General features: G+C 24.0%; 2 protein-coding genes across 6 annotated transcripts in view; one reads left to right on the top strand and one right to left on the bottom strand.

Moving 5' to 3' along the window:
- Positions 1–7799, top strand: part of LOC117167896 (secretory carrier-associated membrane protein 5A) — a 29901-nt gene extending 22102 nt beyond the window's left edge. Inside the window, exons 6-8 of the mRNA XM_033353134.1 lie at positions 1030–1131; positions 1207–1333; positions 7232–7799. Coding sequence (XP_033209025.1) covers positions 1030–1131; positions 1207–1333; positions 7232–7399 — 397 coding nt within the window. The 3' untranslated portion in view covers positions 7400–7799. The remainder of the gene's footprint in view (positions 1–1029; positions 1132–1206; positions 1334–7231) is intronic.
- A 463-nt stretch (positions 7800–8262) lies between these two features.
- Positions 8263–13619, bottom strand: part of LOC117167893 (probable DNA helicase MCM9) — a 54833-nt gene continuing 49476 nt past the window's right edge. For all 5 annotated transcript variants that reach the window (XM_033353132.1, XM_033353128.1, XM_033353130.1 and 2 more), the window contains 2 exons: positions 12955–13109; positions 8263–8656 (listed from right to left, as the gene is read on the bottom strand). In XM_033353132.1, coding sequence (XP_033209023.1) covers positions 8604–8656; positions 12955–13109 — 208 coding nt within the window. In that variant the 3' untranslated portion in view covers positions 8263–8603. The remainder of the gene's footprint in view (positions 8657–12954; positions 13110–13619) is intronic.

The following is a 13619-nucleotide window of genomic DNA, read 5'->3' as shown; positions in this document are numbered from 1 at the left end:
ATGTTAGAAAAGAAACTTGGAACAAACAATTTTCCAAAAGAATGATAATTTTTACTTGAAACGGGGAATTTTCTAGAAAAATTATGATTTTGATTTGGAACAAGGAATTTTTCAAAAGAATTACAATTTAACTGGCTAATAGAAATTTTAGAAAGTAATTCTGAGTGTGATGTGGAACAGGAAATTTTCCGAAGGAATTGCAATTTTCACTAGCAAACTAGGAATGTTAGAAAAGAAACTTGGAACAAACAATTTTCCAAAAGAATTGTAATTTTTACTTGAAACGGAGAATTTTTAAGAAAAATTATGATTTTGATTTGGAACAGGGAATTTCCCAACAAAACTACAATTTAACTAGCTAATAGGAATTTTAGAAAATAATTCTGGTTCTGATTTGGAACAAGAAATTTTCCAAACGAATTACAACTTTTACTTGTAATGGGAAATTTTCGAAAATTATTATGATTCTGATTTGAAACAGGAAATTTTCCAAAAGAATTAAGATTTTTCACTAGAAATGTTAGAAAAGAAACTTGGAACAGAAAATTTTTGAAACTATTTATAATTTTTACTTGAAACGGGGAATTTTTGAGAAAAATTATGATTTTAATTTGGAACAGAGAATTTTCCAAAATAATTACAATTTTAACTATAGCAAATAGGACCAAAAATACTATTCGGACTTGGAACAGGAAATGTTCCGAAGCAATTGCTTGTAATTCTGAATTGGTTCAGAGAATTTTCGAAAAAAATTATAATCTTCATATATGGAACGAGGAGTTTTCCAAAAGAATTATAATTGTTACAGGAAATTTTCTAGAAAAATCAGTGAATTTTCTAAAAAAAATTACATTTTTGACTTGAATTTTATTCACAAATAGAGTTATGCTTCTGATTTAGAAAAGGAAATTTTTAAAAAGAATGAAAAGAAATTCAAAATTATTTGTATGGTAGAAACTATAAAAATAGTTGCTACTTATTATTTATTTGTCGTGACGTTAAATTTATTTTACAATTGGTTTTTTGCAGGACCGACAGCTCTATCAATTTCATGGTCTTTTTCTTTGTCTTCTTCTTTCAAATCGTCGTTGCCTCTATCCAAGCATTGGGCATTCCAGATACTGGCTCATGGTAATTTTTTTAATGCGTCCTTTTTTTAGTTCAATAATTTTCGAACAATAATTTATATTCAATTTTTTATTTCAGTGGCCTTTTTGTAGCTATTTCTTGTTTTGACAAAACAATGAAAGGCACGTTCGCGGGACTTTTTGCGCTAATTGTTACTGCTGGATTCACTCTCGCAGCAGTTGGAGATTGTATCTTGCTCTCGAAGGTATTTAGATTTTAAACATGTTAAAACGTATAGAATTTTATTTTTTATCGGCTTATATTCTCAGTAAAGGTATAAAAATTCTTAAAATCCCTTTTTTCAGGCTTCAAAGCCTCTCCCCTGCTTCTCCTAAAAATAACTTTTTAAAATTTTGTATCCCTAAAGATAAAAAATTGTTCTCTGATTTGCATAAAATTCCTCTATTTTTGATGAAAATAATCAAAAGACAATCCTACCTGAATTATTTGTGAAATCTCTTACAATGTTTAGAATATTTTGAAATTTTTCTAAAATTTTTTTAATCTTTTCGATTTTTTGTAATTTTAAAATGTTTTCAAGAATAAACACGATTTATTGACCGATTCATCAAGTTCTGAACCGAATAGAAATCCTTTTTAGTGAATTAATGAAGACTTTCTTATCAATTGAATCTGCAAAATACCTTTATTATAAAAAAGAAGTTAAATATTTTAGAAAACAAAATCATCATTTTAAGTACTTGAAGTTCTAATATAATTTTTATTTTCTTATGAAAGTACAAATGGTATATTAAATTAAATCATACGTGTTTCAGGTTGGTGCTTTTTGCTGAAAATTAGTATTTTTTAACGAATTTTAATATAAAATTTTGGAAGACTTAAAATTCGTTTAAAAAAATAAGTTATGTTAATTTTTTTCGTTGGTTCATCATTTTATACTTTTTTATACATTTTCAGGTTATATTAAGTTATTTTTTTTAGAGGAAATCGGTTATCTTGAACAGAGATCCTTGACTTTAAAGAATTTTTTATTTTAATATTTTTTGTCGGAAATAATTGGTATTTTTTAATAAATATAATTAGCTTTAAATCCAATAGTTTTTTCTTGAAATAATAAAATTTACTTAAATAAAATTGAACTAAAATTGAACTTTAACAGTTTGGAATTGTATTAGTGTTTTTAATTTTTGGCTTAAATTGGAATTTTTATTCAAAAAATTTTTAGCTTTCAAATAACAGGAAGACCGAAAATTTCATGAGACCGGGGAGAACCTGAAAATGACATTGAATTTATTTTTTGACCGCGAATTTTACCAAATTTGTTGAATAAAAATTTTGTCAAACCTTTATTTCAACCATTTTTTAAATAATTTGTTCAAATTGTATGCTTAATTCGAAAATATTTCACTTTAAAAATTCTCTTTTTTAGATTTTCAATTTTTAAGCATATATTTTAAGTTAAAGAATTTTAAAATGCATTTTTAAAGGTTAAAAAAAAATTTTAATGAGATGTTTTTAAAATCGAAGATTTTTTAATAAAAAACAGGGTGGCAGTTTTGAAGATTTTAACCATTAAAAATTAAAAGCATTTGAAGTTGAAAATTTTTGAAAAAAAAACAGTTTTATTTTATCAACTGTAAATGGAAAAAAATTAATTATTTTTAAAATTCTAGATCCGTTCAAAATTTGAGAATTTCTAGATTGTAACTGTTTCAATCCGAAAGTCTTAATAAGAATCGAGATTAATATATCATTTATTCCGATAATTTTAATTTAAAAAAAAATTCCGATTTATCAATAATATATTTTTAATTTGGAGTTTCAGGTCTTTCTTTATATTATTTTTTTATATTAAATTTATTAATATATTACTTCTATTAATTTTTTAGCCATTAAAAAATGTAAACGTGTGTTTTACTATTTTCAACTTAAAAATAAATCCATAATAATATAGTCCTAATTAAAGATTTTTATTAGATTTAAAATATTGTGAGTCTAAATTATTTAATTTTTATCCCATTTAATTTGAAATTTCTTGATGTAGAAAAAGAATAAGTTTTTAATATTTTGCAATATGTCACTGTCCATTTAAGATGAGTAAATTGAAACTAAACATTTAAAAGAAAACAATTTGAAACTGAATTATTTTACATAGAAAGCTTTGAATCTTGAGATTTTCGAAGAATTTCTAAACTTTTAGCATTACGATTTTAATTGTTATATTTAAAAAGTGTTTAATTTATAAGTTAAGTTGTTAAATTTTGACGCATAAATAACAATTGAACACTTATTATTTATAGAAAAATTTTGAGTAATTTTAAAAGATAAAGTTTTGAAAAGATTCGAAATTTAAAATTAATCCAAATTTTCCTACAATTTTTGAAAATCCAGCAAATTAAATAAAATCCTTCAAACCTTCCATAATTTTTCAAAGTGAAAAATCATTTTCAATTTTCCTAAGAATCTGAAGAAAATTTTTTATTCGTTTGAAGTCTTTCACAATTCTTAAAAAAATTCGACATTTTTGTTTAAAAACTGCAAAAATCTACGTTTTATTTTAAATTCGGCTTTAAGTATTTGAAATTATTTCAAGTTCTAAATTTAATTCGAATCTTTTTAAAACTTCTAAATATCTCTTAAGATTGCTCTAATATTTTTACAATTAATAAGTGTTCTATTGTTATTTAAAAATTCAAATTCAATTTTTTTCAATTTGCAGGATTTTTTAACAATTAGAGAAAAAAATCAATTTATTTTGAAATATATTTAAAAGTTCCAAACAAAAATTCAATAAAATTATTTTTAATTCGGAAAAATTTTAAACCACTTCTAGATTTCTCAAGATTTTTAAATTAAATTTGTGAAGCTATTGACTTTTATTTTTATATTTATATTTTTGGAACTTAATCTGAATCTTTGAACTCTATGATTTATATAACTTCTAAAATTTGCAGCTTATTTGAATTTTATTTAACATTGTTCCACTTTGAATTCTGTAATTTTTCGTTTATTGTTTATTACTTTATATGGAAAAATGTTTAGAATATAGTTCGATTTTTTTAATTTAATTGGCCGTGAAAAATGTTTGCGAACCGAGGAAAAAGCCGGGATATGACCGGGAATTTTTTCTTCGATTAAAACAGCCACCCTGAATAAGATTCAGTTTTTTTTTAATTTCAGGTAATGATATTTCTTATTACATCAAAAATTAGAATTTTGAAACAAAAATCATTGCGATTTGATCAAAGTTTATCATCTTTTAGCAATTTTTAATTATGATTTTCGTCGGTATTTTTAATTTAAAAAGTCATCAATTTTCCAAATTATTATTATTTTTCATATCATTATTGTACAATTTTCATTTTTGTTGGAATTTTAAACCAGAAATCAGTACTTTTAATAAAATACCATCGGATTTCAAAGAATATAACAAATTGTTAATTTGAAGTCTTTAGATTTCCGAGTATATTTACAATATTTGAACAATAATAGGGTATGTTAAATAAATATAATTTTTCTAAGATTCTTGAGAAAATTTAAAAAGGGGTTTGAAGCTTTTAGATGTATCAAAAAAGAATCTAGAAATTTTTTTATTTTACAGGATTTTACCAAATATTAGGAAAAATTTGACTTAGTTTAAAAGATATTGAGGCCTTTCAGAACTTTGGAAGAAAATTAAAAATATTTTTAAGCTCTAAAATATTTTTAATTTCTTGAAAACTTCTAAAATTCCGGAATATCTTTTTAATTGACTCGAATTTTTCCTACATTTTTTTTAAATTCTGAGAAATTAAACCTTTCAAAATTCTTACAAAGCTTCTTTTTCGAAATCTTTAAAAATCTACATTAACAAATTGAAATCTTGACAAGTTTTAAATTATTTCAAAATTTCTAAATGTTTCATAACTTACTCGAATTTTTTCTAAAATTTTGTAATCTTGCAAAATTGCAAAATTTAGCTTTAACATCTTCTTTATTCTTTTTTGAAATTTTATGAGATGTTTTGAAACATTTATTTTGAAAAATCCTTTTTGAAATTTTTTGAAATCTCTTTGAATAGCCTCTAAAAATAAACTTTGGTAAGTAGAAAAAATTATTTTAATTTCCATAAAACCTTCATAATTTCTTGTTCAAAATAATCAAAAATCTACTGCATTTTTTCAAATTGTTTGAAAATCGTCAAATGAAAAATTTGTTTAAAAATATTTTTAAAAATTGCCTTTAAATATTTGAGATTATTTTTTAAAAATCTTTTAAAATATTTTGAAATCTTCTTAAATATTACTTTAAATTTTATTTTTCAAAATAAAAAATCATTAAAAATTTGCCTTGCAATCCAAAGAACATTTTTTCATTCACCTTTCAAACTTCATAACAGCTTTATTTTTTCGAAGTATTTAAAAATCGAATCTTTTCTAAAATTTTGTAATCTTGCAAATTTGAAAAATCTTGTACATTCTTTTTCGAAATTTTTAGAAAGGGTTTGAAACATTTCTTTTGAAAAATCCTTTTTGAAAATTTTTGTAAATGTTTAAAAACTTCTAAATATGTTTTAAAATTATTCAAATTTTTCCTAAAGATTCTAAAAAATTCTAAAAAATTAAAAAAAATTGACACAAAATCTTCCAGCTTCTTTTTAACAATTTTCGAAATCTACTGGAATGTTTTGAAATCTCTTTGAATAGCCTCTAAAAATAAATTTTTATAAGTAGAAAAATCGATTTAAAATCTTCATAAAAGTCTTTAAAAAATCTTTGTATTCTCTTCAAAGCTTTCAAAATTCTTAAAAAGCTTCTTAATTTTTTTATTCAAAATCGTCAAAAATCTACATTTTACTTCAAATCTTTGAAAATCATTTTAAGTTACATTTTTTATTTATATTTTTTTATAACTTCTAAAATAATATCTCTTCGAGTTATTTGAATTTCTTCTAAAATTTTGTAATTTTGCAAAACTAATTGATCACGGAATTTTATAATATTTTAGTGTTATTATTCTTTTGAATTTTATGAATTCAGTTGCAGATTTTTATTTCACTTTTAAATTTACTCTATTCCACTGAATGCAATGGAATATTTTATAGTTTTAATTTAATTGATACTAATGATCGAAGGATTTGAAATATATTAAAGTATTTTTTTTTCAAATTCCTTGGCATTTTCAAGAACTTTAAAAATTTTCAAAAGAGTTTAAGGGATTTAAAATAATTTAGGTTATTTTAAAAGCTAAAATTTTTTTATTGATATCAGCAATTTAATGGGACTTAAAAAGATTTGAATTACTTGAGGGTGTTGTAAAAGATTATCAGGCGTTTTTAAGGGTTTTCAAAATATACCAAAGGATTAGAAATTTTTTAGGACACTTAAAAAGATTCCCAGATTTTATATTTTTTTATTTATTTCAGTAGTTTGAAGCCTTGCAAAGATCGAAATATTTTAATGTATTTTAAAAGATTCCAAGGCATTTTCAAGAAATTTAAACATTTCCAAGGGTTTTAATAATGTTAAGAGATTTTAATATTTTAATGGATTTCAAAGAATTTTTCTCAAGACATGAAGAATTTCGTAGGGTTTCGCAGATTTGAAGACATTTTAACCAATTTTTTGCAATTCATTTAGAATTCACCCTGAATTCTTATTAATGTATCCTAAATCCTCTTAAATTCTTTTAAATTTTTCTAAATTCACTCAATTCTTCTCAATTCAATTAATTTCCCCATATTTTTTCATTCTTTTCAATTCACTCGATTACTTTTTAAATTAGCTTGATTTTTAAATGAATTTAATCTAATTCTTCTCATTTCTTTTAAATCTCTCTAAATTCATTCAAAATTTATTCTTATCAATCAATTTATTTTTTATTTTAAAAGATTTTTCCAATTCATTTAAATTCTTTTGAATGTAACTTGAATTGTTCTGAAATATTCTGAATTTATCCCGAATTTTGTACATTTTGAGTCCCTACATTTCATCACATAGGAACTGTGAGGCCTGTTTTCGTAAATTTTGACCCACTAATTTTATTAGATTAAAATATTACAGGAAAACAACCTTCTTCTTTCGAGAAAAAAAAAATATATTCCCCTATTTTCTCTCAAATTAAATTGCTGTGATCGATTCTTTTATTCTTCATTGTTTTTAAGGTACATCGCATTTATCGATCATCAACCGCAAGTGTGCAAAAGGCACAACAAGAATTCGCGACAACATTTTTGAGAAACGAGCATGTGCAAAATGCAGCGAGCAATGTAGCCGCAACTGCAGTTCGATCCCAAATGGACAACCTGACCCAACAACAACCGCGTTACTAAATAATAATAATAATAATTAAAAAATTCTTTACTTCGATAAGGTACATTCTATTTCCATAGTATTCAGTTATTCGATAAATATAATTTTTTATGCATCATGAAGCATACTTAAACATAGACTAAATGCAGTGTGATACAGGTTTACTTATGAAAAATAAGAGTGCAACGCGTGGAGAATATTTTTCTCTTTTCGAATTCATCGTCTCGCACATAATCATTAATAGGTTTCTATTTGCCAAGAATATATCATGATACATAAGGGCTTTTAGTATCTACATATAATTTTTCCATGTACGTAGTATTTTAAATTTCATTTATGTACATTGAACTCTAATCTTTACGTTTTCTCTAAGAGAGCAAAATGCACAGTTCTATGATTTATTTATTATTTTTTTTTTTTCCAAGGAGTTTTGAAAACAGATTGAGGAAAAGTGGTGAAAAATGAGGGAGAAGTCAATTGAAAAATCTGTTGCGAGTCAAGAGTGATTGTTTGAACTTTTTATTAATCCTCGCATATTTGTTGTGATTGTGTTTTGATATAATTATTTCTTAAGAGTTGATATCGCACTTTTTCTGTTTTGTAAATTTGAAAATATCCAGAAAGTGTCATCAGCGCTTAATATGAAGGAATTTTCGGATTTTCAGTACATCGTTCCCAACTGTTGTACTATTACCATTGTTTATTATAAAGTTCTGAAATTTTCAGTGACTAGAAATTTAGGGTAGAGTGCATAAATACGATAGAATTAAAATTTCCTGGATTAATGTACTGTTACTAAAATACAAAAGAGATAAGATAATATGAAGAAGTTTGTAAATCGTAGCCCAGTTTTTTATTAAAAAGGGAAGAGGCGCCAAATGAAAATAAAGAAACTATTGTTTTTTTTTTGCACATGAAAAATGTTAAGGCACAACCGTCCTTGCATGCAAACTGGGATGATTAAAAAAAATGTTAACACATGAAATTCCATTATGAATGTAATATTTATAAAAGAATGTTGCTATATTTAAAATTGTAATGATAGCGAGTATAAAAATACATCTAAGTATCTATTTTAAGTTACAGTTATTAAAATAATGAATGTAAATCAAAGTTATGACATAAATATAATCTAGAAATGTAATGAATATTGTAAAAACTTTTTATTCATGTGTTTCTTTTGACGAAATATTTGTAATTTTATCTAAAATCAGCTTTCTATATTTACAGAAATCGTTCTAAATGGCGCAGTCCAAGATCATTCAAAAGTTCCAATCCTGAAATGGATATATGTTCTTTCAGGACAAAAATATTTTGAAAAATACTAAATATGTTTAATTTTTTATTATTTAAATTACTCGATTGCTTTTGCAAGTGAGCAGCGTAAATCTAGTCAGCGAATTAGTGAACTCAGGGTGGCCATTGGACGAATTTAAACAAAAAAATTTATACATTTTCAACAAAATGTAGTTGAATTTTCTACCAAGAAAGACGAATTTTCAACAAAATACATTAATTTTTAACTTAGCAGGTTGAACAATCGATCTAAAGTTAGTCTAAATTTTATTTTATTAATTTTTAGTTTCTATTTTTTTCGTTTTTAAAAATGTGTAACTAAATAGTTGAGTTCTTTTATTTTCCAGAAAAAAAAGAGTTTTCTACAAAATAGTTCAATTTTGTGACAAATAGTTGTAGATATATAAATTTAAAGTTAAAACAATTAATTTTATTAAACAAAAAACGGAATTTTCAACCAAAAATGTAATAATTGAAATTATAACAAAAAATATTTTAATTTAAGATAGAAAACAATTGGAATGTTTATCCAAACACATAAAATGTTTTAAAAAAACATAATTAAATTTTATTTAAAAAAAAATAAAGACAAAAATTTGCAGTTGAAAAAATTAATTTTAACCAAATAAAAAACTGAATTTTCAACGAAAAATGTAATATTTGAAATTTAAAAAAATATATTTTAATTTAAGATAAAAAAACAATTGGAATATTTAACCAAACAAAGTAATTTAATTTTCAACCAAGCACAATTTGTAGATCAAGCAAAAAAAAATATCAACTAAATTGTCGAATTTTCAAGCCAAAAAACGAATTTTCTAAAAAATAGTTAAATTTTCAAGCAAATAGTTGGATTTTCTATAAAATCCTTGAATTTCGAAGCCAAACAAATGAATTTTCAACAAAATGGAAAAATTTACAGTTAAAAAAATTACTTTTAACCAACAAAAAACTGAATTTTCAACGAAAAATGTAATATTTGTAATTTGAAGAAAAAATGTTTTAATTTTAGATAAAAAATCATTTGCATTAGCCAACGTGAATGAATTTTCAACAAAATACTTGAAATCTTAACGAAAAAAGATTAATTTTCAACATTTTCGACAAAAAAGAAATTGACTCTATAAAAAAAATACGAATTTGGAACAAAATACCTAAATTTTTAACAAAAAAGTTAAATTTAAAGTTTTAAAAACTCCAGACGAAAAGGCGAACTTTCAACAAAAGATTATAATTTTCAACCAAGAACGATTTTTTAGTCCAAAAGAAGAATATCAAACAAATTGTTGAATTTTCAAGCGAAAAAACAAATCAGTCTTCTATAAAATCCTTGAATTTCCAAGCCAGAATGACGAATTTTCTACAAAACAGTTCATTTTTTGAACTCGAAAATATGAATTTTTAAAAGAAAATTACATTATTAACCAAACAGTTGAATGTTCTATTAAACTGTTAAATTTCCAAGCCAAAAAAAAGGAATTTTCTACGAAATAATAGAATTTAAAAAAAAAGTTTATTTTCAACCATATAGTTAAATTTTCAACCAAATAGTGGCATTGTCGATCAAATTCTTGAATTTCCAAGCCGAATGTCCTAAAAAAAAAATTGAATTTTCAAACCAAAAGGACGAATTTTCTTCCCGAAAATGTTAATTTTCAACAGAAAAGTAATTTTAAACCAAATTTTGGAATTTTTATGTCAAAAAGACGAAATCAAATTTCTAAATTAAATAAATTTCTAATTTCAAAATATGAATTTTCAACAAAAGGGTAAATCCTCAACAATATTGTTGAATTTTCAATCTTATCAGATGAATTTTCAACAAAGTATATAAATTTAGAGTTCAAAGATTAATTTTTCAACAGCAAAAAACCTAAATTTTCAATCAAAAATGTAAAAAAAAAAATTTATTGAAAAAAAGTTGGATTTAGCCAAAGAAAATTTATTTTCTAACAAAATACTTGAATCCTCAACTAAAACAGATTAATTTTCAACTATATAGTGGCATTTCTAACTAAAAAAAAAAATGATTTTCTGCCAAAAAATAAGAATTTTCAATAAATCAGTTGAATTTTATACCCGATAATATGAATTTTTTAAAAATAATTTAAATTTTACGTAAAAAAATGCAGTCAAGAAAAAGAATGTCAACCTGAATGTTAAATTTTTAAGCAAAAAAAAAAGAATTTGCTACAAAACAGTTGAATTTTCTAACAAAAATTACGAATTTTCTATAATAGTAAATAGTTTAATTTTAAGTAAAAAAAAAATCGGTCAAGAAAAAAAATTTCGACCAGATTGTTAAATTTGTAAGCCAAAAAATGAATTCTCTACAAAACAATTGAATTTTTAACTAAATAACTGAATTTTCTATCTAAAAATATGAATTTTCAACAAACAGGTCAATCCTTAACCAAGTGGTTAAATCTTTCACCAACCCGTCGAATTTTCAAGCCAAAACAATTTATTTTCTATCAAAAAAGGGGATTTTCAACGAAATGCATACATTTTCAACAAAGAAATAAAGAGAGTTAAAAAATTAATTTTTAACTGCAAAAAACACTGATTTTTCATCTAAAAATGTAATATTTAAAAAAAAATGTTATTTAAAATTAAAAAAGTTGGATTTAGCCAAAGAAAAATTAATATTGAACAAAATACTCGAATCCTCAACTAAAGCAGATTAATTTTTAACTAAATAGTTGCAATTATTTAATTTTCAAGCGGAAATTACAAATTTTGTATGAATCAATTGAATTTTCAACCCTAGTACATGAATTAAAAAATTCAACCGAATTGTTAATTTTTCAAGACAAAAAAAAACGAATTTTCTATAAAAAAAAGTTTAATTTTCAATCTAAAAATATAGATTTTTAACAAAAAGGTAAATCCTCAACCAAAGAATTAAATGTTCTACCAAACCGTCGAATTTTTAAGAAAAAAAAATTGATTTTCTATCAGAAAAGGCATTTTCAACAAAGCAGATAAATTTAGAACTAAAAAATTAATTTTTAACAAAATACTCCAATCCTCAACTAAAACAGATTAATTTTTAACTAAATGGTGGCATTTTTAACTAAAAAAAATATTTTCTACCAAAAAATACGAATTTTGAACAAAATCCATACATTTTCAACCAAATAGTTAAATTTTTTACCAAATTATTGAATTTTCGAGCCAAAAATGTGAATTTTCTAAAAATTAGCTGAATTTTGAACCCGAGATAATGAATTTAAAAAAAAAGTTAACTTTCAACCTTTCAGATGAATTTTAAAGATAATAGTTCAATTGTAAGTAAAAAAAATTCAGTCAAGAAAAAAATGTCAACCACATTCTTAAATTTTTAAGCTAAGAAAACGAATTTTTTACAAAACAATTGAATTTTTAACTAAATAACTGCATTATCTATAAAATTTTCGAGCCAAAATAACGAATTTTCGACAAAAAAAGTGCAATTTTCATCCCGAAAATAGTCATTTTTGACAGAAAATGACATGTTTAACCAATACGTTAAATTTTTTATCAAACTGTTGAATCTCGAAGCCAAACGGCGAATTTTAAACGAAACAGAAGAATTTCCAACAAAAAAAAATTAATTTTTAACTAAATAGTAAAATTTTAACCAAATTGTTTTATTTTCAAACCAAAAAGATGAATTTCCAACAAAATAGTTCAATTTTCAGCCCAAAAATATGAATTTTCAACAAAAAAGTATTTTTAAACCAAATTTGTGCATTTTTAAGTTAAAAAGACGAGTTGTCTACGAAAGCGTTGAATTTTCAATCTAACCATATGAATTTTCAACTAAACGATAAATTCTCAATCAAATAGTTGAATGTTCTACCAAAAAATTGAATCTTCTATAAAACCGTCAAATTTAGAAGCCAAAAAGATACATTTTCTACAAAACAGTAGAATCTTCTACCCAAAAATATGAATTTTCAACAAAATAGTTGAAATTTCTGCCAAATTTTAAAATTTTCAAGCAAAAAATACTATTTTTTCAAATTTGTGACACTATTTACACTATTTCTTATCTCTGAAGTAATTGCGAGGCCTGCCTTTAATTCGCTAATAAGTTTTGATTACTGTAAATTGTAAAATTTTCATCATTAAAAGAGTTCAGATGAGTTCATTTTCAAAGATCGTGAAAAATGTCTGTGACCAGGGAAATTACCGTGCATTTTTTTCATCCCTGGCAGCGACCGGCCACTCTGAGTAAACCGCATCTCTTTAGCATGACGAGTTAAAAAAAATAGTTAAAAATATTTGTACTCGCCCTCTTCGCGATAGTTAGCCATTGGATCATGTGGGAAGGGACAACCCACATCTTTTGCCGATCCTGTGCTTAATCCTATCAACTGCGAAGCGACGACAGCGTCCATAATTAGAACTTCCGATCTATGCATAAGTCTTGCGTGTCCCTCGGCTAATCTATAATCAGATGCAAACAATTTATTGCATATTTTACCTTTAAGTATGGCCGTGCGGTCCTCAGGCCGCACCGTGATTCTGATTTGTGTATTCCTCCCCTGGCCTTCCTCCAGGCTAATAACTTTAGCTTTTTTGTTTATAAAAAATTACTTTTTAACCAAAAATAAAAGAATTAAATTTTCAGTTAAAACAATCAATTTTCAACAACAATAAAAAATTAATTCTCAACAAAATAATTCAATTTTAAACTCAAAAGATTAATTTTCTACCAAAAAATATACACTTTCAATAAAATATATAAATTTTCAACTGAGTAAGGTAAATTTACCAATCAAAACTAGAATAGTTCAGTTTGCAGTTAGAAAAGTAACTTTTAAACGAAAAAACGAGCTTTTATCAAAATTAATGAATTTTCTCATAAACATATAAATTTTCAAGCAAAAATGGATTACAACTTTAGTTAAAAAAATTAATGTCCAACTAAAGAGAAACGAATTTTCAGCCAAAGAA

The sequence above is a fragment of the Belonocnema kinseyi genome, chromosome 2 (genome assembly GCF_010883055.1).
Source record: "Belonocnema kinseyi isolate 2016_QV_RU_SX_M_011 chromosome 2, B_treatae_v1, whole genome shotgun sequence".
Taxonomy (NCBI): domain Eukaryota; kingdom Metazoa; phylum Arthropoda; class Insecta; order Hymenoptera; family Cynipidae; genus Belonocnema; species Belonocnema kinseyi.
Note: the sequence above shows the minus strand (reverse complement) of the source record. Positions and strands in the feature narration are given on the sequence as shown.